Here is a 27,310-nt window from a genome sequence, read left to right on the forward strand (position 1 = left end):
CATCATCCCTCCCATATACCCCCAGACCTGCTTCGGGCTCTCCAGTATCTCTCCGTCCTCCTCGTCCTCCCTAAGGTCCCTGTCATCACCCCAGCATCCCCAGTTCTGAGCCAGGTTCCCCAGCATCCCCCTCAACCTGTCCCCCAGACCTGTCCCAGCATCCCTGTCCTGCCTTGAGCATCCCCTGCATCCCCCATGCTGCCCCTGAGCATCCCCTGCATCCCCCCACTCTGCCCTCGAGCATCCCTTTCATCCCCTGCATCCTCTTCACGTCCTGCCCCCCGAGTGTCCCCTCAGCACCTCCTGGGTGGCCCGTGGTCCCCATGGGGTCACATCCCTCTTGGGGATGTTTGGCCACGCTTGGGGTGCTGCACAGAAACCTCCCGGGTGACCTTTGTGGTGGTCAGCGCAGCCTGAGCGTGGCCACGGTGCGCGTCCTGACCTGGCCACCCTGCCGTGCCGGGGCCTCAAATCCCTCCGACCTGCCCAGGGTGAGCTCCTGCGTAGGGGTGTGGGAGGGAGTCGGGGAGAAAGGGGAGAGGTTTGGTGCTCCCCGGCGAGGCGTTGAGCATCGCTGGCCGGCTGTTTGCTAAGTGGGAGAGGAGCGGGGAGGCGGCTGAAGCTGCTGCCCCTGGGACGTGCGGATCCAGGAATCGAGCCTGGATGTGGGAGACTGCGGCCGTTCCCCTGCCCGGCCAGCCCGGGGTGATGCCCTTGCCAGCTTTTGGGAGGAAGGAGGCCAAGGCCTCCCCACTTGCCCTGTGGGGGCCTGGGGTTGCTGTGACGTCCTGGGGTGACAAAGAGCTGCCCGTCCCCGCTGGGTGTGTGTGGGGACCACACAAAGCCCAGCCCCGGCATCCCGCCGCCCGCTTGCCCCTGCCCTTTCTTCCTCATCTCCTTTCCTTTTATTCTTAGCTTCTTACCCTGAGGTTGTTGTGATTTCACTACCATGGCTGGAAACACATGAGCTTTTGACTTGCTCCGGGTTGCTACGTTGCAGAAACTCTAATACGAGGGTCAAGTCCCCAAGTGGTTGTGGCTTTGACCAGCACAATGGGTGTCAGTAGTTGAATTTCTCAGCCTGCCGTGAAGCTGCGCTGTTCTCTCTCCCAGGATACCAGGTCTGCGTGCGATTGCTTAAATCCCATCATGGTCCTTAAAATTGTCATTAAAGACAAATATTGTGAATTGCAAAGAAAAGAACCGGCTGCATAAAATCCTTCCTATTTATATAAAAATGTGCAAAAACGCTCTTGTTTCCATAAGCTGGCCTTTGTTCAGCTGTTTTTGCAAATGTAATTCAGATAAACACTTTGAAGTAATAACAAACTTTAAAGATAAGAATGAAGCTCAGCAGTGACTCATTTGAACAAGCTTCAGCTACACACAGCCTCAGCCTCTGAGAACACTTTAGATCTGGAAAATAATATAACACAAAGACTGAGCTCCTGAGCTTGGGCTGTGGTAGGGATGAATAGTATCATGGTACTGAGTGGAGATTACAGGGGATTTGGTGACACATCCTTGTCACCTTTATTAATACCACCCAAATAATTAATGAACAACAAACAGTGCAGTCTCTTTCAGGGGAACGTGCTCCCCTACCAGCTTTCTGCCATGATGAGGATGAGAATACCTGTTGTGATGGCTATTTGATGGGGTGGAATATAATAAAATATCCCTGACAGCTTTGCTAAGGCAGGGAACAGCTTTGGCTTTCATGCATGAGCAGCCCTCCAAACCCACACGCCTCGGTGCTTGGGACGGGGGGAGCTGAGTGCTGTGAGCCCCGTCCGCAAGTTCAAGCAGGAGATTTTCCTTTTTGGGGAGATGGGGAAATTGTTGCTCTTTTTTCTTTGCTTTCAGAACTTGTGACATTCATTTCCAATCTTTCAAGCAATCTTGCGGGCAGCTCCTTTAAATGAAAGGCAAGAGCCTAACGTGGATGGGAGTCCAGGAGTTTGGAAAACAGCCACCAGTTTTCTGCTGAAGTGGCAGAGGCTGGTGAGAAGGGTGCAAAGCTGTGGCTCTGGGGGCAAAGGAAGCAAAATCTGACATGGGAATCAGGAGCTCTTCTAGCGTGAAGCTGGTGCCACATCTGGGGAGGATGCTGAGAGCACATCTGGGGAGGATGCCCACCTGCAGCGCACAGGGGGTGGAAGCAGCCCGCAGCCGGGATGTCCATCCCCAGGGAATGTTGTTCTTTTTGTTTCCTGAAACGTGCACATTTACCACATTTCAAATGTTTCCCTGTTCAAATTCGCCGATTTGATGAAGGGGTGGGGGAGCATTCAGCCCTGCAAATGATCGTTAATGCCAGTTGTGTGTTTGCACTTGGGGGATTATGTTAATCATGCTACAAATGATGCTTTGAATCATGTCTAGAGGTTAATTAACATGCCTTTCTTCTCTTAAGAGGGCCTTCATGTCTGCTTAGAGTTGCTGGCTTTTTTTCTGCTTCCTTTTATAATTACTTTGCAGCTCTCTAATATCATGGGTACCTTTAATTTAACCCTGTCAGTGCTCTGGCTGCCGGGGCTTTGCACCATGCTCAGCATCATGATGGTGATTTGATGGGATGGAATATAATAAAATATCCCCGACGCCTGGAGACGTTGTGGCCAGGCTGTCTTGCACACTCTGAGACCTTGCAGGAGCTGATGGAGACTGGAGAGGGTCTGGCTGGAGCCAGGTGAGGAGAGAGGATGATGATTGTGATATTGCCCAGGGGCCACGGCCAGTTTATGAGTGGGGCCCTTACATGAACAATTAATGGAAAGGAGGATCTGTTGTGGGAGGACCTGGAGCTGTGAGGGATGGAGAAGGGCATCCCAAGGGGTGCAGGCACTGTGTGGAGAGGGGATTGCTCTTGGGAGGCCAACTGGTAGTGCTGGGAGGTTTCCCGAAACAGGTGAGCTTTTCAGCTCTGAGCTGCTTCATCACATCTCACCACTTTTCTTTGGTGCCAGATCACCGTGTGCATATGTCTGTGTGCAAAACAGCTCTTCACCCTGAGCTAATTTACTTTCTCTTTCAGTGGGAGCATTTGGCTCCTGAGCTCCTGTCTCAGTGCTGCACTTTGGAAGCTAGCGCTGCTTCATTTCAAATTTCTATTTTTATTTTTCCAGATAGTCTCCAATTATTTTCAGGCTTTGCCAAGCGTGTAATCGAAACCAACGAAGAAGCTGACCAGCCCGTAGTATTCAGGTTAAAACCACATGGACCACTTGCCTATGAAGCCAGTGATGCCCTGCTGGAGCAGATAACCCACTCAGGACAGGGGAAAGGCTTTTCATGGCCCCAGGAATTCTCCGAGTGGGTCTTTCCTGTGTTTTTGCCCAAAGCAGGACTTGAAAAGATTGAGCAAACCTTAGTGAAAATGAACGGTAAACCTGCTTACCTTTTTATTAGAAAATGCTGAAAGGTTTCGTAAACCTTCAATTCCAGTTTCTTGCTGTGTCAGTTCAGCACTGGGTTCCTGATGTACTTTGAGGTTTGCCCGCTGGGGTCAGGTTTGCAGAGCTACGCAGAAGCCCCATTCCCAGTGAAAAAGCACGCGGGGTGCTCATGGAGATGGGAAGATGTTTGGGAAACCCGTCAATCCTCTTCTAGCACAGGCTCTGGCACAAGGGAGGGCTGAGCATTTTGGGGGTCCCCAGCTTGCAGTGTGACCCAAGCAGGAAGCCACGTGCGAGACGGGCTCTCGGGCAGATTCTGCTTTACCTCTGGGGGCCATGTATCAGGCCAGCCTGTTAATTTGGGATTATCAGGAAATCAATTTTTAGCTCCTCATCCTAAGAACTTCCCGAGGGAGCAGATCCTTCCTGGTTTACTCTGCCTACCAGTCAGTTTGATTTTTAATTGCACTTACACAACCTTGGCAAGAGGTGTAAGTGCTCAGCAATTCCTGAAATCACCATCTTCCTCTTTATGCATATTACCTTGCAGTAGACTTTATCTCCTTTCATTAGCCACCCAGAGTTTTTTGACCTACATTAACAGAACAGAAAATACCCGCTGTTGGGGAAACCTGTAATTCCTGGGCTCTGGCCCCATGCTTCAATGCCTGAGTAGCAAACCATAACCAGGACTCACTGAGTAGTTAACTGCTCACCACTAAACTGGGCTGAAATGAGTGCTGAGACAGGACCACCTTAGGGGTGAGCCACGGAAGGTCGAGCTGACGGGTTGATTATACAGACAGGCTGCTCTTGGGATTAATTCTATCAACTCTGCTCTCAATGGGAGACAGAAGCTGCTTTGCTTAAACAAAGGCACACAGAGGGGGGTATTAGCCACGGAATTGCTGCTTGGGCTGAAGGGCCCAGGGCTGGGCAGCAGCCAGGGCTTAGCTGAGACATGGCTGCTCGTGACAATGATGACTGGTTCACACTGGGTCGCCTGCCCACAAATCTGCTCAACAAACAGGGAGTCCTGGACCCTGCACCTTGGGAAGGGCATTGCCTGGGCACATCAGAGACATTTTGGGCTGAATGTTGCATTTCCCCTTTGTAGGGCCCAGAGCAGAGTCTGACACAGGTGGCAGGGTCATGGCAGGGACATTTTGACAGTGGGACACTCCCTCGATCCTCTTGAGGCTGCAAGTCCTACTCCCTTTGGGCTCCTCTCCACTGGCTTTGTAAGGAAAGCGAGATGGAAGAGCTTCATGACCTGCAGCACGTTCCCTAGCCCAGGATGATGAGCCCAGCTTTGCCACCAGCTCTGGCAAAGAGCTTATCCCAAAGGATAATAACAGAGTGCGGGTAAGAAGGTCTGATCTGGTACCCAGCGACAGCACACTGCTTGCTGCCTAATTAAAATTTCATTAAGTTGGTTCGAATCCCTTGATGGAGGTCACAGGCACACCATTGATGTGCTAATGTCTTACTTTTTCCCTTTTTTTCCCTTTCACCACCATCCATCATCCTCTTAGATAAAGCAGTGCCATTAGGAACTGCTTTCCAGCATCCCCAGATGCAATGGCACTGGAAGAAAGACAACCGTAATTCATCAGACATATTATCTGTCTCTTATTTTCTCCCTAATTAAAAAACCACATTTTTTTTTCTTGAATTGGTTTGGGCATTAACCCCTCTGGTGTTTGTGTTGAATATCCTGATTAGCTTGAAAGTGGGAAAGTTACCTGGAAGGCCAGGACTGGCTGAGTTGTGTCTTGGAGTTTTATTTTTGCTGAATGTTGTGCATGAACAGCTAAATCTGGGCTGGGGAGATGTACCCCCCTGTGTGTGCCACTGCACAGGCAGGTCTCCGTCAACCAAATCCTTCATTTGAAGGGGAAGAAATGAGGACTGGAGCCTTATTGCCTCCTCTGCATCCCTGTGCACCAGACCAAAACACCCCAGCTCAGGGGAGTCTCAGACATCAGCCACTTCCCCGGCAGCATCACGCCTGGGGCTCTGCATTACTGCCCGGCTGGTTTGGGGAGGTTGGACCCGCTCCCACCATTCCCATCAGATGATCTCAGGCACTTCCCAGCGCTGCTGGGCAGGGGACAGCATCTGCATGGGAGCAGGATGGAGAGGGAAGATCAAATAGGAAGGAGAAAGCTCTCAGATGGCGCCGAAAGGGAGGTAATTGCTGGGGAGGAGAAGATGAGGACGTGTGGGATCCTCTTCCTGGCCTTTGCTTTAATGCCGACCAGATGGCGGATGTTTGTTTCTGTGACTTGTGGGGGGGAAATATGAACAAGCTGCGAGGCTTGATCCACCCACCCCTGCGCACGCAGCACCTCCTGCAGAGGCAGGCGCCTCTCTTGCGCCCAGGTGGGTATCCCTGGTTTTTACCAAGATCTCTTGTGCCTTTGCCCAAGGAGAAGGCACTGCTGATTTGGGTGCAGGGCAGTCTTGCCCAGCGTGGCGCAGCTGAAAGCAGGGGTTTAGGGTCCACTGCAAAACTCACGGGAAGGTTTGAGAGGAGCGAAGGATCTCGCGGCCACGTGGTGCTGGTGCCATCAACTTGGGGGGCGCAGGGGCACGCGGGGGCCCTGTTGGACGCTGGGGTGGATGGAAGGCAGCTTTTCTGCTCCAGTGCCACTGCTGCCCTGGAGATAGATACCAGTCTGAGTATTTGCACTGATCCTTTCCAGCCCTCTTTATTTGCCCTCCAACAGTCTATGGTGACAGCTCCTCCTCTACCGGGAGCCTCATCAGGGGCATCTCAAGCCACGCAGCAGAGACAGACCCAGCTGCCAACATCTGCATCTGCTTCCCAGCATCAGCCCCTGGTGTGGCCTCCCGGGTCCTTGCCAGCACTGCTGCAAATCCCAAACCCCAGGTCCCCACTCAGCACCTCCATCCAGCGCTAATTTATTTTTTTAACAAGGTTAAAAACCCTGGTGTCCATTCAGTTTCTGTCTCTCCAAATACAGCACTGTCCAGTTTAACCCCAAAACATCTTCTCTGAATGAATATTTAATCACATAGAGCTCTGATGGGAAGGGACCACATGTAAAAAAATAAAATTGTTTGATGAATTTTGCCCCCTCTTTTACAACCAATTTTTCCGCAGCTCATTTGGGGTCTCAGACCTTTTCTGCCTCAACAGACACCCTCAGAAGGTGAGATTTGCTGTGACCTTTACTTTCTCTCAGCCTGTGGCTTTATTTCCTAGTTGTTTAGGGTATTTATTTTCTGCCGCCATTTGCAAAGATGCTTAAGCATTTGAGCAGGACTGAAATACCCAAGCAGTCTGTAACTTTACCTTCAGCCTACTGCTCCGGGTACCACGGGGCCTATCCAAGATGGCAGCTTTCTTGGGTTGTCAAGTTCCAATTAACAAATTGCATTAATAAACTGATGTGCATCATGGTGTGTCCCAGCATATAGGATGCAATGGCAGGAGTTTTGCCAACTTGGTTTATCTCTGCCAAACCAAACACCGGGTACTGTTTCTCAGCAGTAACTCATTGGACTGGACAGTTTTTTCTCCTTTTGCCTTTTTCACTTTAAACTGTAAAGATCATGGATGCTGGCTTCAAAAGATGGGTTAACTTTTAAAAAATTTTCATTAGGGTTATTAAGTCATTCTTCCCAGGATGGTCATTATATGACATTTTAATTTTTATTTTTTTTGTGAATCAAACAGCATCTTCAGCAGATTTATTGCTTGATGAATGGCATAGCAACGGTGCATGTCAGACCTGTAAAATAGTAAAATAATGGGTAGGGGGTTTGTTGTTAATCAGAATTTATTACGCTACATAAACGCATATTTACAGTCCCACCAGGGGACTATTAATTTGTTTAGGGATAAACAATTAATCTCCCTGGGAGTGGGAGCAGAAAATCTGACACGGTTTTATGTCTTTTCCCAGCGTGGCAGAGGCAGGATAGCTCACAGCCTTGGGCTGCCGGGCTCCCTGGGGGGGTCTCCCCTGGCACAGACACGGGTCTGCGGTGCCTGGGGAGAGGCAGCCCACTGGGCAGTGAGGTCCCGCTTCTCCCTGGCTGGTTTTGCTCTGGGAGCTGTGCTCTCTGCGGTGATGAATGGGTTTTTTCCTGCCCCTGCCTGAGCTGGACTCTCACAGACGGCCTCAATGCATCCCGTTTGTTTCCTCCCCCCGCCATCTATTTTTGGGTTTCAGCCTTTGCATCCTGTTTCCTGCATCCTCTCCTTTCCGCTCAAGATGCAACAAGCACAAACAAGGAGGAGAGAGGGAGGTGCTGCACAGTTGGAATTAGAGGGTTTTTAGCTGCTACTGCTTGGTACCTTTGCTCCGTGAGCTTCTTCAAACTTAAGCCTTATTATTTTCCTTTGGAAGCAGCTGTTTGATCTGCAGGCGTGACTCCAGTACAGGGCAGAAACACTTGGGATAATTCCCAACCAAGGCCCTGGAAAGGTTACAACAAAAGCAAAATTTCTGGTTTACAAGAGCAAATCCAGTGTTTTGGCAGGTAATGCCAACGCGTTAGGGAAAGAAGTTTGCACCTTGTGTTCAAGCAGCTCTGGCCGTGGTGTACCAGCATAATGTAAGAGCCAGACTAAGACCACTGGCTTGCAGCAGGCTCTCTTGCAAACCTTTAGCGCAGGTTTGGACCATGATTTGGTTGTTTTTTTGGCCACCACTGTGCCCATCAGGGTGGTGCCAGCCTCGGGACTCCGCACTTGCTGCTGCCTGTATGAACCCCGACGGCAGGACCCAAACCAGACCCAGCTTTCCTTTCAGTGTAACGATCACCTGCACCCATCCTGTTTATGCTTTTTTTTTCCTTGGCGCTATGTCCTGAAAAACATCTTTGCACTTTTCTGCGGGTGCAAAGGTTGTTTCCAGCAGGAGCTGCAAGTTTTTAGGGGATTTGCGCTACCATAATTAAGAACCACCTAGATCATTAAAAATAATATTCTTCACATGAGAGAGGAACAAGTCTGCTTCACAAGACCCCTTTCTGCTGAAAAATTCATTGCTCTTAATAATTAATGTTCCTCACAAAGGAGGATGGTTTTGCATGTTGCTGGGTGGAAGGTGAAATTCAGATGCTGGGTAGAGTAATCTTCCTTTTTTTTTAGTAAGTCTGTATTTCCTCACCATGCTACTGCCCTGGGAGCTGTGGGGAGCAAGGCCTGAAACTTCTCCCTGCAGAGTCCTGCTCTGGGAGGGTGTCTATGCAAATGGGGTCCAAACCCCCTGGGTCCTTTGCGGGGTATGGATGGGACAAGGGGCTGGTTCCCATCAGGAGTGTCCCAATCTCATCTCTTTTGCCCTGAAGACAAGGGTCTTGGTGAGTTGGAAGGCACTAGAGAAGAGCAGATACCCCTGCTGCCACTGTCCCTGCTGAAAACAGCCTCTGCATTTATTTTGGTTTGCTGTTTGCACTACTGTGCCTTTTACATTGCATGTCAGGAATGAATTTATTGCCAGGACAGCATTTGCATTTCTTGTGTGGTGTATAAATAGGCTATAAATAAGGTGCTGCTTTCTAATTACTGCACAGCACCGGGGGAAGCGCTCGCACCAGGGTGTCAGGGCAGTGCCCATGCTCCCCTGGCCTGTCCCTCGCCAGCACCAGCGTGTCCTTTGTTGGAGCAGCAGCAGCTCCCGGGCAGGACCCTGCAGACAGCAGCTCTGCCACCACGGCACCAGCCAGTCCAGCTGCCAAAAAACAGCTCAGCAGTAAATAACCCAGGTAGATGTAGGGCAGAGCCAGACCTGTCGGGCAACACCGCTAGTGTTGGAGGGTTTTTTTAGCTGCTTGGACCACCCATAGCCATCACAGGGTAAACTCAATTCCTTTTCCTCCCCTCCAGCCTGCCTGTGGCTCCTGCAGCATAACTTGCATTTAGCACATTATTTACTCCTGATTTGTAACCTCTTTGGTAAGAAGGGCCAAATGGAAACATGTATTAGATTTGTTCCTATAGTAACCATGGTTGCCCAAAAGCTCAATTCTAGGGGAAAAAGTAAAAAGGGAAAATTGTGTATTTCTAACCAGAGCATCTCAGCAGGGCGAGAAGGCTGGACAAGGGTAGGTGGGGGTGGGACCTGAGCTCCTTACCGCAGCTCCAGCACAGGTTATGAAAATGAAGCTTGTTAGGAAGATGGGGACAAGACCTGTCTTACAGCTGTACTGCTTTAGGGAGCCAAGAGGTAGACGTTACTGCAGGGTGACTCACCAAAGCCAGAAGCATTTTGTGGAATTTGCCATGAGACGACAGGACTTGACGCGGCTGCTACAATGCCAGGACCAAAGTGCCCTCACACTGTTTGAACACTGCCACGAGCTGGGTGCTGGAGGAGGAGGCACCCATCATGGGTCCCCTCGCTGTCCCCGGCCACGCCGTGCCCCTGGCTGAGCTGGCACATGTCCCTGCTGGAACAGGGACCACTTTGCTGCCAGTGCCATCCTGTTGGCAGAGGTGGAAATGTCACCTGCAATGGAGACAGAAACAGCAACAGTGAAGCTGTCGGGTGCCCATACCCAAGGGCAAGCTGGCTGTGCCATGAATTAGTGCTTTTCCTAGTTTTAGATGTTGATGCAATTTGCATCTCACTGGCCTCCCCTTTCATTGCCCCTCTGCACTGTGCCAGACCCTGGGGAGAATGCTGCCCACTAGGCTCTCCTGTAGCCTCTGGCACCCCAAAGCATCATCCCACAGTGTGAGCTGGGTTTGAGTAACAGCCCCAAATGACCCAGTTTTGTTGCAGAAAAGGCTAAATCAAAGCCATAGCCGTTGCAGGACAAGGCTGATGGGGCTGGAGGTGAGCAGGAGTAGAGGGGTGGGAGCAGACTGCCGTGTCAGCAGAGGCTGGCTGCAATGAAACCTCTGCAGCAGCAGGTTCCCCACTGCAGAGCATCATTGGCAAAATACCTTCTAATTGCCAGGCTTGCTGGGGCGGCATCAAGAACTGCGTTTCAGCTCTCAGTGGAGGCACCGGCACGCATCGCAGGCATCTAATGGCAGTTGTATTAGTGACATAGCCCTTCATCCATGTAATACATTTGCTGTTATCACCATAGCCTGAATACTAATAACCCCTGGAACCAGGTGACGGGTGAGCCGTGGGCTCAAGACTTAACGGTGAATTTAAGCAACAGAAGGTGGAAGGGAAAAGGTGGGAGAAGCCACCCACAACGGGCCCCCACTTCCCACTTCAAGAGGGGGAATTTGTGGGGAGGTGCTGCGGGGCCAGTGGTGGGCGATCACCTCGCTGACAGCCCTGCGTGTCCTTTCAGACGAGCGCCGTGCTGTGTGCGGGTGGCTGTGTCCTGCTGGCCCTCAGCTCGCTGCTGGCCATCGTCGCTGTCCTGCTGCCCGGCGGAGCCTGCGAGAGGCGAGTCTGCACCCTGGCTGGCTACATGCAGACAGCGGCAGGCAAGTGATGGGGACTTTGCTCTTTGGGGTGGAAAGATGGGGTTTCCCTGGGGTGCTGCCTGGCCATTCACAGCATCTCGCATCTCAGCAGCAAGGGGTGCTTGCAAACCCGAACGAACGCTGGGAGAAAAAAAAAAAGAGAGCGGTCCTTTGCTTTAGTAATTGCCTCCTGCATCCATGCTTATAAAATCTATCAAAAAATCACCTCCACTCAAACAAGCAGGTCTGTGGCAGAAAGCCTGTGCTGCAGGTCCTGCTCACTGCGCCCTGCTCAAGCTGCTGTTTAGGGCAGGGGGCTGCAGTGAGCAGTGGAGACCAGGCTGCCTGCTGCCAGGGTGCTGCTGCACCTCCTGGGTTCTAGTAGATGCCTTCTGTAAAGTTTGCAGTTCCATTTGGGCCATCCTTGCAATTAAATCTCCAGAGGGATTTCCCTCTCTGAGCCTTACACACAAGACAGGTTGTTGCCCACCCTGTCTCACATCTCTCCCTGGGTAGCCCACTTGATGCTGCATTCGCTTATATTTCCATTGGAGGTGCTTATAGTTCTGCATTTGAGAAGTGCTAGTGCAGAGGGGAGGAGACAGGCAGCTGGGGAAGGTCTGTCCCCATCCTGTGTGCCCTGCGAAGGGATAAAACCCACCTGAGACCAGTCTCCACTGTGGGGAGCCATGTCTCCGGGAGCTGAAGTGTTGGACTAAACAACCCCAGCTGGACACAAGCCACAACAGATTAAACTGCCTGTTCATGTCTATGCCCGAGAATAAACTCCTTTCCTTGGAGAAATCCTCAGGGCCAGCCAGGCTTCATTATCTGCCTGGCAGCATCAAGCAGCTTTTGGGGCAATCCTGTTACATACTTTCCTTACCAGGGCTCATCCCACAGGAGCCGATTTGGGAACAGATGGAGGGGCCTGGCAAGTTGGCCACAGCTGCTCCAGCTCAGCTGGGCTGTGGGTCCATAGAGGCAGCTGCTTGCACCCCAGCACTAGCGACTGATGCATCTCCTGCAGGCCACAATTTTGGGATCCCCATCACCCCTGTATGTTGGTTGGTGGCTGTGGCCAACGGCTCCCCTGGGTGCAGGATAGAGGCTGGAGGAGCCCCATGCCAGCAGGTCTCAGCCCCAGCCCAGGGACGTGTCACTGGGAGGTGGCTCAGGGTGGCCTTGCCAGTGGTCTCCCATGCAGGGGCTAAGTAGGATGGAAAGAGTTAACCCTGCGTTGCCTTTGCCCAGGGGATGGCACATCCCTGCTGCCTCTGGCTCTGCAAGGTGACAAGCAGGTACAAAGCAAGGGATTAGGAAGAATGCCTGGGAAGGAAACGACTGTGGCAGATAAATACAAATGAGGCACTCTGAGGGGTTTGGGTAATATTGAACAGGCTGTAAATAAACTGTAGGCTCTAAGCGTTATTGACAAATGAAAATTTACTGAGTATGTTCAAGCAAGCTAATGGGTTACTTTAAACCCTGGTGCTGCCTTGCTAAGCATTTTGTATTGTGCTTTTTAATTTTGGTTTGCTGTTGGATTAATTCCTATTCAGAGCCAGGCAGCCCTGAGTCAACAGAATTAAATGGTTTAGCGTATTTAGATTTAGTAATGCTGCCCCCCCCCCATAATTTCTCTCCCTGTTCTGCCTCCCTCCCTGGGGGGAAGCTCTTAATTAGAAATCAGCTGCAGCCAGGAGGCAGTGAGAAACTCTTCCCCCAAAATCACATTATCTCCTAGAGAAAAGCAGGGATTTTAGGGTAGATGAGTTTATATGGGAGAGAAGGAAAGTAGAGCCGCTTTCTGATGGGGGTGGGCAACAGCTCTGCCCAGGAAACCCCTATAAAGCTACCACAAGATGCCAGTGGAGCAGTGGGAGTGAGGAAGGGGCCACATTTCTCCCAAGCTCCAGATTTCCCTGAAGCACAGCAGGTCTCACAGGCACCTTCCCTCTGCCTGCCCTGACATTTTCCCCCTGAAATCCAAATTTTGCTCCCATTTTCCCTTCCCACTAAAAGAACTGGAGGTATTTCACAGAGCACCAAAGGCACCAGTAAATAATCTTAATACTATAAAACACTGAATCAGGCAATCTAATTTCCCAATAAAGAGCCAGGTGCATTCATCCAGGAGCATGAAACAATGCCATAAAGTGCCTGAGCAGGGGCACTGGCAGAGCCAGAATCAGTCCCCACAGGCTCTGCGCTGTATCAGACAGACGCCCCCAGCCACACTCACATAAATGCAGGTGCAGAGACCACACTGATCCAAACAAGACCCAATCCTGAGATCAGACCCACAGCAAAGAGCATTCAGGCTCAAGCTATGTCTTTAACACTTTCCTGCTAATTTTTTTAGAGATCCAAGTTGTGCCTTTCACAGCCCCAGAAGGAGGGAAGATAAAAACCTCATGCAGATAGAGCAGAGCATTAATTGCAGACACAGACATGCCATCAGGGTTCAGAGCTAGGCTAATTGCCACCATACATTGAACACATGATTCCTGGTGCCTGGCATCCACCCCTTAGAAAAAACACAGCATATCCACACAAATGACAAGAGAATTATCCCTAATGAAAGAATAAATGAGCAGCAAAGCAACAGGGAGAGGAGGAAAGATAAAAGACAAAACATTTGCGCAGCTCTTGCACCCTATAAGCAAAGTCAAAGCTGCCCCTGAAGGATTAGAGATGAAGCTCACTCCCTAAATATGCTACTAAAATTTAATTTCTGATGTGGTACATTCTCCCAAACCTGAACAGCAGCACCTCCAGAGAAGCTAGAGTAGGTAAACTGGCCCCATTTATGTGTGGGTCAGTGGGGCCACCCCAACCCCCAGCTGCAGCCCATCGCTGCTGATGGAGAGGGGCCCTGGGGCTGACCCCAGGGACAGGGAGTGCAAACGGGTACACAGCTGAAATCCTGCCACAGTTGTTTTTCAGCAAAAGCCTCTTTTGCTGGTATTTTAAAAATAGGAGATAATTCCAGGGAGCAATGTCTCCTGCTGTATGGAGCTGTAAGGGAAGGGCAGGGGATGTTCCCCAGGGCTGGTTGTGCCTGTACCACCTCTCTGGTGGCTTCCAGGTGCTGTGCCAGGGGCCTGCAGTTTATAGCTGGATGTTACACTTTATCTCTGCAAAGCTCTCAGACCAGTTTTTGAGCAACTGCCAGCGGCGAAGCTGCTAGAAAGAGCACAGGGCTATCACAATGTCTCAGGCACCAGCTTCACCCACGGGCATCTGTTGGTGCTGCCCTGGGGAGCCCCCAGGCCTCACTCCGAGCTGTTGCAGCCCACACAGTCCCCAGCAGTGTCACAGCATTAGAGGAGTGTCCTGAAGGCTGGGGGTGCAGAGAGCCAAAGCAGCCTCCACTGGGTTTCCAGTGTGGACCCTGTCTGCACCCCAGCCCAGGAGCATCAGTGCTCCCGCAGGAATGGCCTTTCCAGGGGAGCAAGGCTCGCTATTGGTGGGGACTGAGATTGCAACCGATGAGTAAACCCCATCAAACAGCAAATCTGGGCAGCTTTCTGCTTTTGGGGCTTGTGGGACTAAGGGAAGGAGTATGGGTCTGATGTTGGATTAAGCTGCTGGTGACTGCGCTCTGTCACCAAAGCAGACTGCATGTGCTGCTTAGGAAAGCAACAAGTCTCCGCAGGCAGGCAGCAGGGACTAGCAGCCTCCCTCCACAGCTCCTTTTTCTACCCTAAAAGCCTCAATAAAACCCAGGACTGTGTTGCTTTTTGGAAGCTTTTTCACCGAGCGCTTCGCTGGCGAGTGGTGGCCGATCCATCGGTGGTTAGTAACTGGATGCACCCCCAGCCGCCCCACGGCTGCTGATCCTTTCCCTGGTCTCTGAGATGTGCCTGTGAAGCAGCCTGACAGGAGGAGGCTGCAGAGCTTTGCACCTTGGCACGAGAGCAGGCACGGCTGGCCATAAGGGAAGCCTTTGGGCAGAGTTTTGCTTTCACCCTGCTCTGCTCTCTGTCTAATCCTACCACCATCAACTCACTGCTCAAGACAAACCCAGTGCTGAGGGCAAATGATCCTGACCTGCCCGTGCCTTTCTAAGGCTCTTTTGGTTTCAAAGAGCAATTACCCAGCATCGTTATGACAGAATCAGAACAGTCAGAAGACTCCAGCAAGACAGGCAGAAACCCCCAGTTATGCAATTCCCTTACTTAGCCGCACTTTAATCCCAAATTTCATGGTAGTCCCAAGAGCTTCCTGCAAAATTTGACTGCACTCTGCAGCCAAGATCCTTCTTGCTGGCAGAAGCATGGTGGGATTACAGAGATGGCCTCAGCTTTTGGTTAGTTAAGCAGCAAAGCAAAGTGCTTTTCGAAGCAGCCTGTGATTAGTTAAGACACTGATCATCAGGTAAGAACACATAAAGAGGGAGAATTGTTCATTTTCAGATCAGTGAGCATCTTTCAAATGCATTGTGTCCCAAGGACTGAAAAGCAACCCAGATTAGAATGGACACTGCCTTTCCCAAGGGAGTGCTGCGGGATGGGTGGGAGGTTTGCCCCAGCCTTGGGATGCAAGCAGGTGCTGGGGGCAGCATAGACATGGCAGGTCCCTGTCCAGGACGCAGTCTCAGTGCCTGTGTCACTGTGTTATTTAGGAAGGCAGTGTGTGGTCACCACCCCCATTGTGCGTCCCATCTCTCCTGGCATCTCAGCCCACCTTTGGGATCAATGGTGCCCTGTTTTTCCCAGCTTGTACAGGCTCTGAATGGCAAACAGCACCGTCATCCCCGTCCGTATTGATTCCTCAGACTAATATCGATCAGCCTGGTGACATACAGGTAATGTGTAATTAGTTAACAGATAAAAATAGCGCCAAGAGGGTGTACAACCAAGCTGCCTGGGTACTTTGACCTTTGCTAGCATCTCCATGGTGGAAGCAAGTAGAGGGGTTGTAGCTTCCTAGTAATTGCTGACCTGCTATTTAAAACACCATGAAAGTCTCCCCATCGCTACCATGCGAGGCGGTTTTGGAGTGCTGCCTGATGGGGTCTCTGATGACCAGGCATCAGTGGAGCTGTTGCCATGACTCAGGAAAGAGCTGCTACTCTTGGCTCCCTGGGTTTTGCTCTGTAGCTCAGGTGCTGCATTTTTAGGGCCAAAAGATGCTGTGAGCTGACAGAACTTCACATGCATCAGTGCGCATGGCCAGTCTGCACCCACAGCAGTTGCCTGCGAGGTCTCAAATCCCTCCTGTCCTGCCCTGTCCCTCGCCAAGAAGTCACAATTGAAATACTGGCCTGGGGAAGGTACTCTGCCAAATATCACCTTCCAACGTGCTAAGTGGCACCAGCACTGTTGGGGATGCTGGAGAGCAATGTGTGAGGATGTTGCAGCCACCAGACAGTGGGGAAATGCCCAGTGCTCCCGGGGTGCAGACAGCGTCACTGTATGGCCCCTGCAGCAGCCCCTCCGAGGAGACATAAATGGAGCAGGCATCTGCCCAAGGCAGGGGACAGTTTGGGGTTGGGTGGCCAACGCTGTGACTGACACTGAAGATGTTCAGGAATGGTCAAGGAGACAAGGTCTGAGCCCATCCCAGGCTGTGCAGCCCTTCCCACCCACTCCCACACGGCCCGGGCCAGGGGCTGACCTGCAGCCAGTTTCCTGATGGGCGTTTTCATGGCCATGGCATCCGGGAGCCCCATCCTGTTGACGCCGAGGGTTGTTTGTCAGAAGACAGCCCTGGGATTCAGAAGAGGAACTTGGCAGTGGAGGCAGCGGGGAGCAGCGCCCTGTTGTTCAGGCATTGATTTGATTTAAAATCACCCAAAGCTTCCCTCATTCCTGTTTTAAAAATAGCATCTCGGCTTTTATCGCAGAGCCCATGTGGTCCCTCTTCTTGTGGAGCGTGAAAAACGTGCTCAGGCCTGATGCAGTGACATTGCTGGCTGTGTTCAATCACCAGAGCAGCATTTAAAAAATGTTGCCATAAAGCTGTTTCCAGTAATTCACAAAAGGTCCCTCAAAACTGCAAGATTTGGCTAAGCAAGAGGCAAAGCACCAAAATAAAGCAAAGTCCAGCCTTGATGCAAGGTGCTTGGGCATGAAAGTTAAAAACAGGCAGCATAAAACCTGAACCTGGAGATGGGTCCAGCTCCTGAGTCGCAAGGGCAGCTCTTCTGTTTTCCCTTTGTCTTCCTCTGGAAAGAGCAATGCTCCTATCATAGCTGAGAGAAATTGCATGATCCTCGTCACTGCTCAGGTCCTCATTGCCATCTTCACCCTCTCCCCTCCACATTTCACATCTCGTCCTTGCAATAGAGACAGCGACCAATAACATCGGAAGCCTTGGTTCCTTCCCCAGTGCAAGGCTTTTTCCCCCTGCTTTCTTTAATTACATTAGCAAAGTTGAAAAACTGCCTTTGGCACGTTATTATTCAGCCAGTGAACTCTCACTAATTCCTGACACAACTAATAAATATCTGACGGTTGGAGCTCACTGCCAGGGCACTGGATGGAGAGGGGGCTCTGTCGCTGCCCAGCCCAAGAGGTGCTTCACTCCAGTGCCAATATTGCTTATGCCTGATTTATGTGTGCTCTCACTTTTTTCACCTCTACTGATGCAAATCTTCTTTTGCTGCATTTTTTGCCAATTTTCTCCAGAATTCAGCTCAGTAAAAGCCATCACTATCCTGGGCCTTGGGCCAGTGTGTCCTGGAGCAGGGACTGCTCTGAACCCTGCAGAGGTGCTGGGCACCAGCACCAAAGCCCAGATTGTGTTATTCCACCAGTCTCTGCATGTTTAAGAATTTGATAAACTCCCCTGTTAAAACGAACAATTGACCTTTTTTCTATCTACCTTCCAACTGGGAAGTGTCACCTTGGAGGATGTTGCAGGGGAGCAAAATGAACTTGCCACATCTGCAGATTGACAGGCATGAAAATGGAACCACAAACATTGACTCAACTTCAGCCTTTCACCAGAGGAAATTTTTACTTCTGCTGAAACAGTAATTTCTCTGTGCTCACTTCGGTGCATATATTCAAGTGACAGATCATCTTGGTTCAAGAGCCATTTCATGATTTTACTTTCAAAACCTAAAATCTTCAACGGAGAGCCAGACCATTAAACTTAGCAGTAAAAGGGAGAGGGGCTGGCAGCTTTCCTAACAGCCAGGCTCTCTGCCACAGGTTAAGTGTAGATTAGCCTCCCCCAGGGTTTAAGCTCATTTCATACAAGGTGCAGAGCTGCTGCAGGAGAAAGGGACAGATCCTGGCTGCACTGTACAGCAGCTGAGCTCTGCTTCACCCTTGGTGAGAGAAGCTAAGGATCCATTTCCGTCTGACATTTGGACAGTTTTCTTTCTTCTGCTGAGTTCTCAAACTGTGCTTTGACCTTCTCCAGGTATAGTTCTGCCATTTGGTACAAACATGCTGACTTAGTGCCTTTGCCCTCCCTTCAGGCTGGGAACATGGCAGTAGCAGTGTGCCTGGGCTAATGCTGGGAGCAGCATATTTCTCAGTCACCTCGTTTAGAGAATAAACCAGCCATGCTATTTCATTGGTTTCTTGGAGAAGGGCAATACATTTCCAGTGGCATCAGTGACAAAAGCAATATCGTTTCATTGCTATCATTGGAAAAGAGCACTTTCATACTGCAAGAAAGAACTAGTTCACTTGTACAAAACATATTTTCTATTCCCTTAAACCTGGGGAAATCCTTGTCATATTAATATGTGGCTGAATTGCTTCCCTTTCAACAGCTCTCCTAGGGATTTGAGTTTAGACCAGTTATTGCACTTAGATGCAGTAACAGTCCGTGAAAAGTATACTTTGTGAATAATAACAGTGCTTTGTAATAAATGGGAACAACAATTACCAAGTGCTACTGGGGCTCCAAAGCTGCTGTCCCTGAGGAAATACAACCCATCCCCAAGGAGCCCAGCACTGTGCTAGAGCCATGTTTTTCAGATGGGAAAATCTATACTTCAGTTTTAGAGGGAATTTGCTTCCCTTTGCCTGTGACTCCCCGTTCAGTTTACAGGCAGTTGTTCCTTCTTCTACAACACAGGATGTTTACTCTCATTCTAACATTTTCAAGGTACCAGCATGGAGCTCAGGGGTGTTATCGCAGGGCTCTTCAGACCATACCTTTCCAAGCAGGCTTCCTCTCATGAGCTTTTGGGGAGGGATGGCTTTTATTAAGGTTCATCTTTCACAGAGCTTAGTGGTGCTTTTTGGTTGTTCCATGAGTGAACCACTGCATGAGAGGATCCTTCTTCCCTTGCAAGTTCACATTGCTGGTAGCACAGCCAGGACATCATAAATTGGATCCTGCAAAGCTTCAGAGCATCTGTCATTTAATAGCTGCCATTAGTGGCTGCCCAGCCTGCTTGTTTCATGCCCACAGTGCTGGGAAGGAGCATGTCTCCTTATCTCCTTGCTATGTTATTATGTGCTTCAGCTGATGTTTCTCTTCATAAACGGTTTGACTTTTCCCTTTTTCCCCCCTGGTGTGGATCATGTTTGTATCTGCTGTTGCTGGGAAGACGGAGACAGACCCTTGGAAACCCCCTCCAAGGCCACCTGAATATCCTCCCTTGCTGTGGGAAATGGAGCTTCTAGCTGAATTTCATGAATCCTGAAGCAATTGTGTAGAGGTTGCATCATCTTTATTGACTCGTCCATCTGGACTGAGTGTATAGCGTAACACAGAGGAAAAAAACCTTCCCTATCCTCTCTGATGCTAACAGGGAGCTTGGGACTGCCATGGGCAGTTTGGTCAGTAGAAGGATGCATTCATTTCAGGGAGCTTTGGTCAACCCCAGTGTCCAGCCCTCTCTGTCTGTCAATGTTGGAAGTTTCTGGCCTGTTATGATGTGCTAAACCAACATTAGCAGCATGGAACATAGTCTCTGGCCTTGGTGTCAGACCTAAATGTTTGCTGGGCTTGTTGAATCCTGTCTGTAATTTAACAGGCATCTGAACTTGGGGACAAGGACAGTATATAGTGATGAGAGCAGCACGTACACCCGTCTGCGAGCAGCAACAGGCTGCCCTGAAACCTGAAGGTTGATACCAGTTTAGGGTGAAGCAGTGAACCTCAAAATCTGTTTTCCTGAGATTAGATGAAGTTCATGCTACCTCTACATCCACCTGGGAAGTCACTGCGGGGCCTTGCTGTTGCCATGCATCAGAGATGTGATGGCCTAGCCTTGGTGAGGAAGGTGATAAATCAGGACTGCAGCTGCTCACTGTCCTTTGTGTTGCAAATTGCCCAGGCAGTTAAAAACGGCTGTGTTCATGCATCAGCCAGTCCTGCTTTAAGAGAAGGCATGCACAAAGATAGGATTTCCCTGAGAAAGGAACTATGAAGGTCTGACAAAATGGGTCTTTCTAACACCTACAGCCCCAGCTGACTGGCAGGGTCCTGGCTGCCTGGGTCAGACTCTCCAGTGGGATGTGGGGCGTTTCAGTCCTGCTTTGCTTGCTCTAGATGAACATTTGGCTTCAGTCTCCTGAATAACTGGCAGGCGGTGCTGGGTGAGCTGGGGAGCAGACGTGTGAGTGGTGGCTCTGGGCCAGATCCCACTTCCTTTTTGCACAGTCTGATAATGCAGGTAGTCTGGCGGAGGTCTCCATCCTTGTGTGGGCACATAGCACAGCTCCCAAGTGAGTGCTGGCTCGGAAATATTTTGCTCTGCCTTCCCGCCTGAATATATGCTGAGTCGTATTTCTTTGCTGGTAAGGAACAGATCTGCTAGGAGGAGAAATTTACCCTGCACTGAGTGTAAATACAGATGGAAACATGGTGAAGCCCTTTTCAAAGTCAAGGGAATAAATCTGTTTAAAAGACTGAACATCTGGGGCAGTGAAAGAGCAGGTGGAGATCTAACCCAGGAAAGGACAGTGGTGCCAAGGGATGGCTGTCTGGGGAGAAGGCACAAACTGAAGGATGGTGGAAGTGTCTAAAGTGGGGAAATTACCCCAAAGAGCAACAGAAGGCTCCAGAAAGGTTATCTTTTGGGATCTTTTCTGAAGACTTCTTTATTTTTTTGAGTCCTGTGAGTTGGGTCCCAGGCACTTTAGATGGAGCAAGTTGGTAGGCTTTTCCCCTGAACTACTCTTATCTGACCTTTCTAAGGCAGCACGCAAGGGATCCAGCCCCATGTCTCCTCCAACTGCTGAGATAAGTAGGATTTTGCTCCATGTTTGGGCAGCAATCACTGTGCTGCAGAAGCTGCTCTGGAAGGGCAGACCTGGCATGTCCACACCACCGGGAATCAGCTTCATGCTGATGGTTTGGTCAGCTCTTCTGGCCCAAGCGAGCACATTTCCTATGCTCCACAATAAAAGCACTCCTGCAGAGGCCTTGGCCCTGCAGGGCTTTATTCACTTGCCTAACCAAAAAGCTGAAAATGTGGATAAGCCTTGGATGACTGAGGAAATGTTAAATTGTGTTCCCCTCCCAACCGTAACCTTGGCAGAAGCACGGCTCTGGCTGCTAAAGCCCATAAAATGAACAGCCCCTGTTGCTCCTGATAGGGGTATAAAAATATAATTACTTGAAGAGTGACTTATGATTCAGTGAAATAAGGATCTTCTCCTTTTTGATTGAATTATGCAGCGGTATTCCTAGAAGACTGGAAGCAGATGGCGAGCTCTGGCCAGGCGTTTAACAGTCTGAATTGCTGTGTGGAGGGGATAGAGCCGAGCAAGACTGCAACATGCCACTCCTGCCTTTCTGCTTGCCTTGGGTCACCATCATGGTGTATTCCCTGGGAAAGGAGAGGCCGGAGAATGGGGCAGGATGGTTTGCAGCGATGGATGGAGGTGTGGAGCATGTCCAGTAGCAGAGGACTTGTTTTGCAGCAGTGGCATGCAGATCAGGTAGCAGCAAAGAAGGGCAAAAATTTTGTTCCTGCAAATCCAGTGCTGCTTTGGTCCCAGGTAGGCACATTGTGAGAGCAATCCCAGTGTGTGTTGTGTCAGGACCCTGTGGACCTGGGAGGTGGCAACTGCCCCTCTGTCATGCAGGAGAGCTCCTCTGGGCCCAGGAGGATGGAGTAAGGCAGATGGTCTCCTGGGCTGGGGTGGAACGAACGCTGCTGTATAATTTCTGCCTCGCTGCTCCTCCTGCCCCCATATATCTTGAGCACGTCAATAAAATCAAACAGACTATTAGCAGTATGTCGTGTTATCAGCCATGGATGTGTGTGCTGTGCATTAGGCAGCCATGCAGCCTGCATTTTATGAAGTGAGCTGCTCAGACCACTGCTGGGGTTGCAGCAATTATCATATCCCCTCACAGCTGGGCGATGCTATGGCTTTTATGAGCTACTCTAAATCAAAGGCCCTTTCTTTTTAAAGATAAATTAACAATTCTCTCCCTTTCTTTTTTTTTCTTTTTTTTTTTTTTTTTAATGGCATAACAGCTAGCTGATTACTAGGTGAGACACAAATCTTGTTGCTGAGTTGTGCCTACTGCATTGTCTTTTTGATTATTTTTATCGAATAAGCAAATGTTCTTTTGGAGCTCTGAAGTCCTTAGGAGGGAGACTCATTTTCTGCTACCGTGATCTCTTTGTCGCGGGTGGGTGATGTATGAAAAGGAATTGCAAATAGCTGTTTACAGCAAGCAAAGTCACGGAACAGCCCACTTTAATTTCTGCTATCTGTCGGAGACTGTTGTCGGTGATGGTCAAAATTAATTAAGCAAGAAGGAAGAGAACAGGGAGGCAGTATGCATCCAGTTCTGACATTGAAATATTAATGGTGAGCTAATCAAGAAAGAGTATCTATGAATATCTAATCAGTTTACAGTTTGCATTTTTACTGATGCAGTGAACTTCTGGGCAACAGTCCTTTACAGGAGGTGTTGGGAGCAGAGGTGGTCTGCCTGCTGCCTGCTAGCTCTATCTGGGAACAAACGAAGAGCTCGTTCCTGTGTCAGGGGCTGAGGCAAACACGGCACCCCCAGTGCTGTTGTCCTTCCTCTTTGGTGCTAGAGGACACTCAGAGGGCTCAGCTCCTCCAGGACTGAGCTGGAGCATCTGTCCACATCCAGGCCTTGGGAAAAAGCTCAAAACATCATAGCCTTGAGCGCAGGACCTTGCCCTCTCGCTCCATGCTCAGTGCAGGGCTCCCCACATGATGCAGAAGGTTGTGTTCCTGTTTCTCATGCCAGTGCATGACTGGTGTTTCAAAGTCCAGTTTTCAAGCTGTTTTGGGGGAAACAGAAGGTGATGGTTGTGTCACAGGGCCAGGGTGCACTGCAGACCATGCCCAGCACCCATGTAAGTAGAATGGCCACAGCAGGGGCTCAGCGGCTTTCGCCAACCCACCACACAAGCAGGGGAAAATAGGAAATGATCCCACGGCAAAGCTGGGCTGATTCTAATCAAAGTCACAAAAGTAAATGTCACCTTTGGGTGCCAGGAGGAGTCAAGCAGCATTTTGCTCCTCAGCATCAGCATAATGAGGGCTGTGGCTTTGGAGATTTGTATTGCTGTGTTTCTGCAAACAGTTCCCTCCTCTAACCTCTTGGAAATTGGATTTTGCGGGGCTGAGCAGTTTGTGTGCAGCAGATAGCAGTGGGACTGATAAGCAGAAACCTGTTTACACACTCACTCATATCTAATGCTACAGTTGGGCAGGGAACTGTCTGGATTATTTTTTTCTATTTTTATTTTTTTTAACACTATCAAGTGTAATCCTTCTTGCTGAATGTCTTGTTGCAGCTTAACAGGGAGCAATCTGAACTGGGTGATTTTAATGGGTAACAAATGTGAAAATAACTTCATATGAAGCAAAAGGATAAAGGTAATAAGTAAATCTTAAGTGATGGTAAGGAAGAATCAAGTGGCGATCAGTAAGGAATAGCATACCTACGCTCTCCTGTGCCAGGTGGTATTTCACATACCACCAAGTTAGTAGGCACTGGACACAATCCCAAATGTGGAAAGGAGAGTCCTGGCATGTCGCTCTGACAGCAATGGGGACTTGGTGGGAAAGGAAGATGGAAAGCAGATGGTATCAGTTAAGAGAAGCAGGAAGGTACCTGGGATGTCCAGGAAGGTGGTGGAGCCCAGTGACTGCATCCACTGCATCCTTCCCCTGCGGTCTATGGGAGTGAGAAACCCCCTTGCTGGGGATGCGTGGGTGCTGTGATGCCCACCTCCAGTTCCTGGGGGCTGATGGAGGAGTGAGCAGCAGGGATTTCTCCAGGAGAAGCACTCTGAAACGTTCTTCTCTCTGTTATTCCAATATAAACCAAATCTGTCAGCCTTTAGGGCTTGCTGTGAAGGTCATCTGTGAGCAAGGCTAATTATTTCAAGCAAAGCAGCAGGCTAATGCCACTATCTTGCTCTCGGGAACTGAGCTCTGCCCTGTGCCTCGGCTGTGTAGCTGCACGCGAGCTGCAGGGACTTATGGATGCACAGGGGTATATGTTAAGCTCAGATATAAACAGATCCCACTGGCATGTACCTTGAGCACGGAGAGGGAAACACACATTTTTCATAGCTGATTCACTCAGTTGTCATGAAAATGCTGGTCAAGCCAAAAGGTAGTATCTGTTCTTTCCACCATTTAATTTTCTTTAATCTGCTCTTGACATTTATTGAAAGAAGTGTTTTATGCACATCAAAGCGAAAGATTTCAAAACATCACATGAAAAAATATTTAAGGTCAGTCCAAAGGAGAATATGGTAGCAAACATGAGATGAAAGATACTAGTTTCTACGAGGAAGGTCTGTGCAAAATGAGAGGTCAGGCTGATCTGTGGTCCAAGGACACTTCATTTGCACCTCTGACAGTAGCTGCGAGTGGTGGTCTTTGTATGTTGTGACACCTTCAGCAATTCAAGCAAGGCTGTCCTTAATATGAACAGGTTTAGAAGTAAAAGATGCCTTGATAACATGACTTTTCAGGAGTCTCTTCATGTGGGCAAAGAGTTTCCTATGGCTCTGCCCAATGTTGGCCCAACTTGCTTCGCCCGAGGCAGCGCTCAGAGGGCTGCAGGCAGAGCTGAGCCATCCTTTGCGTTCACCCTCCGTATGTGAGTGTTGCTGCCTCACACATGACTAAATGAGCCAAACACTTGACAAACTGAATGAGCTGCTGAAAGGGAATCTAGTGGAGGGGCCAATCCTGCAAGATGCCTCCGGATGCGTTGAGCATCCTGGATGCCAAAACTGAAGAAAGAGAGATGTAAAAGATCCTCAGAAATCTGCATTTAGTTCATTTTACATGGGTAGAGGTAACAAGCTGACACAGGTTAATTTATAGCTCAGTTGTATGCTGATTGCAAAGTACACATTTCCAGCCAGCAATCATTAGTAAATCACTTTCCCACTGGTTCTCTTGGCATATAAAAGAAATTTCTCCCTTCCTGACATTTTAAAAAAATCCTAATAAGTTATACACTCCATGACTTTATAGCGTTTTTAATATTTAAAGGAAGGCTAGAATCTATAACCTCAACCTTTAACAAATGTACAGTAACGTGATAACAAATTTGCCTTGAACAGCTGCTATCTTGGTACCAACTGGCATGAAGAGGAGGGAAGTAATTGGCTTGTTTTCAGATAATTACCATAATTGTAGTGACACCATTTGGATCACATCTAACTGAGTTCCTGCTGCAAGTTGGATAATTTAATAATTGGCAGAATTTAGACTGACAGTAAAGGTAAAGTCAGCATATGGTGGGGAAATCAGCAGGCACCTCTCTGTGTTGCTGCTACAGGCTCTACTGCTCTTGCTGTGAAGTTTAGCAAAATCTTTAGATTTTGCTGTTTTCTTAAGCCGTGTGACTGGCTCACATCTTTACTCCTTTTCTGATGCTTGACCTGATGAGACCACGTTTTGCACCTTTTGAACCATTTGATTTGAGATAAATCACATCAGTCCTACTCAAATTACTACTTTTTTTTGTGCACTGAGTATTTTTAGCTGTCCTAGTTCTGCTGGGGGGCTTGTCAGAGCTCTGCACTGAAAGTGGATTAAACCGTAGTCAGGTGCTTACAGGCAGCAGCCAAATGCCTTTCCTGGAGGTTGAAACCAGCTCCTCCAGAGCAGGGCTCATTCCCCTGGCTGAGCCCTGCCAAGCTGCCGGGGAGCAAACCGTGTCAGGCTCGGCATGAGGCACTGGAGGGAACTTGTCCCCTTTGTGTCTTCCTGCACTTGCTGCTTGTGGCCAGCATAAAGGGGACTCAGCACCTCCTGTGTCTCCAGTCCCGACAGCTGCCCGGCCAGAGTCCCAGGAGCAGGGGGACTGCAAGGTAAGGCTAGGAGGAGGTTGAGGCTACTGGGGAAAGACAAGAAGGTTTTACCAGATCAGCTGGGCAGTTTTGCCAGGGAGTTGAAAAATGGGGCAGAATACTGAGCTGGTGCTTCACAACATTGGTACGAGTCCTGAGAGCCTTCCTGCAGTGCCTGTCCGTGGCCTTGCCCTGCCTCCATTTCTGCTTTGCAGTACAGAGGTGAAGACACTTGACAGCAATACTGTCAGGGCCCAAGGAGAGGAGCTTTTATAGTCCCCAGATGAGAGAGACTCATAGGGCACATTTGATTATTTAGTGTCATGCCCCTGCTGCTCCCTGTGGTTCTTCTGCTTTCTTTGGGCTGAACCTACACACTCCTGTTAGATGACAGAGAGGTGAAGGAGGCTGTGCCAGACCTGTGGTGTGAGCAGAGTTAATGGCCACTGAGGCAAAGCAGAGTGCTTCCCACCTGTACCAGTTACTGGCAGAGCTGTGCTCCGCCACGATTTGGGCTGAACCAGACCCTCCATCCCCTGTGTATTTTCAATGGGTCCCAATGGGTGAGGCGACTGCTGATGGTGATGGTGATGGTGATGGTGATGCACCAGCTGTAGGTCTGCAGTGCAGCCCATGCCTGGGGGGTGCTCAGCTCATCACACACTGGGGAGGACTTTGGCACGGAGCAGGTAAAACGCTCATCTCTGTAATAAACCTGTCTGCCAAGATGAGGTTGACAGCTCCATCCCAGCCTCCGGTACCTGGGCATACATGCAACACTGGCACAGGAGGGAAGGGAAGGCGGATGACTAAAAAGCAAATCCTCTCTCTGTTTCCCCAGGCTCTGGGGGGGTGGTCTCTGATGTAGTGGTGGGAAGGTTTGTGGTTCTGGGGCTACATGCCTGGGAGTGGCTGGCTGATCCCCACACATCTCCCTGCCCCTCAAGCAGAAATCATTTCCCTGCAGCATTCCCTCCCCCTCTGTGATTTATTGCTGCCAGGAGGCTGTGCATGTGGAGGTGGCATAAATCTCACCCAAAAGAGAGAGAAGGAGAAAATTTGCATTTGCTCTCTCACTGGCATATTGAATGCAGCTTTCCAGTTCACTGCTGAAACCCTGAGCAGGTCGCAGGCAGAAGGCTGAGGCTCAGTATAAAACAGGGCCAGCACTGGGGGCTCCTATCCCTGCCAGAGGAGGGTCCCACAGCCAGCAAGGAGCAGCTCCCCCACTCAACCCAATTATCCCCAGATTAATTTCAATCC

The 27,310-nt window shown here is 49.9% G+C and overlaps 1 protein-coding gene across 1 annotated transcript in view; it reads left to right on the plus strand.

Annotated features, from left to right (window-relative positions):
- TMEM211 (transmembrane protein 211) overlaps window positions 1-27,310 on the plus strand; it is a 65,216-nt gene that overhangs the window by 533 nt on the left and 37,373 nt on the right. The window contains exon 2 of the mRNA XM_042791533.1: window positions 10,692-10,830. Within this exon, the coding sequence (XP_042647467.1) occupies window positions 10,692-10,830 (139 nt within the window). The remainder of the gene's footprint in view (window positions 1-10,691; window positions 10,831-27,310) is intronic.

The sequence above is a fragment of the Tyto alba genome, unplaced genomic scaffold (genome assembly GCF_018691265.1).
Source record: "Tyto alba isolate M040663 unplaced genomic scaffold, T.alba_DEE_v4.0 Super-Scaffold_19, whole genome shotgun sequence".
Taxonomy (NCBI): domain Eukaryota; kingdom Metazoa; phylum Chordata; class Aves; order Strigiformes; family Tytonidae; genus Tyto; species Tyto alba.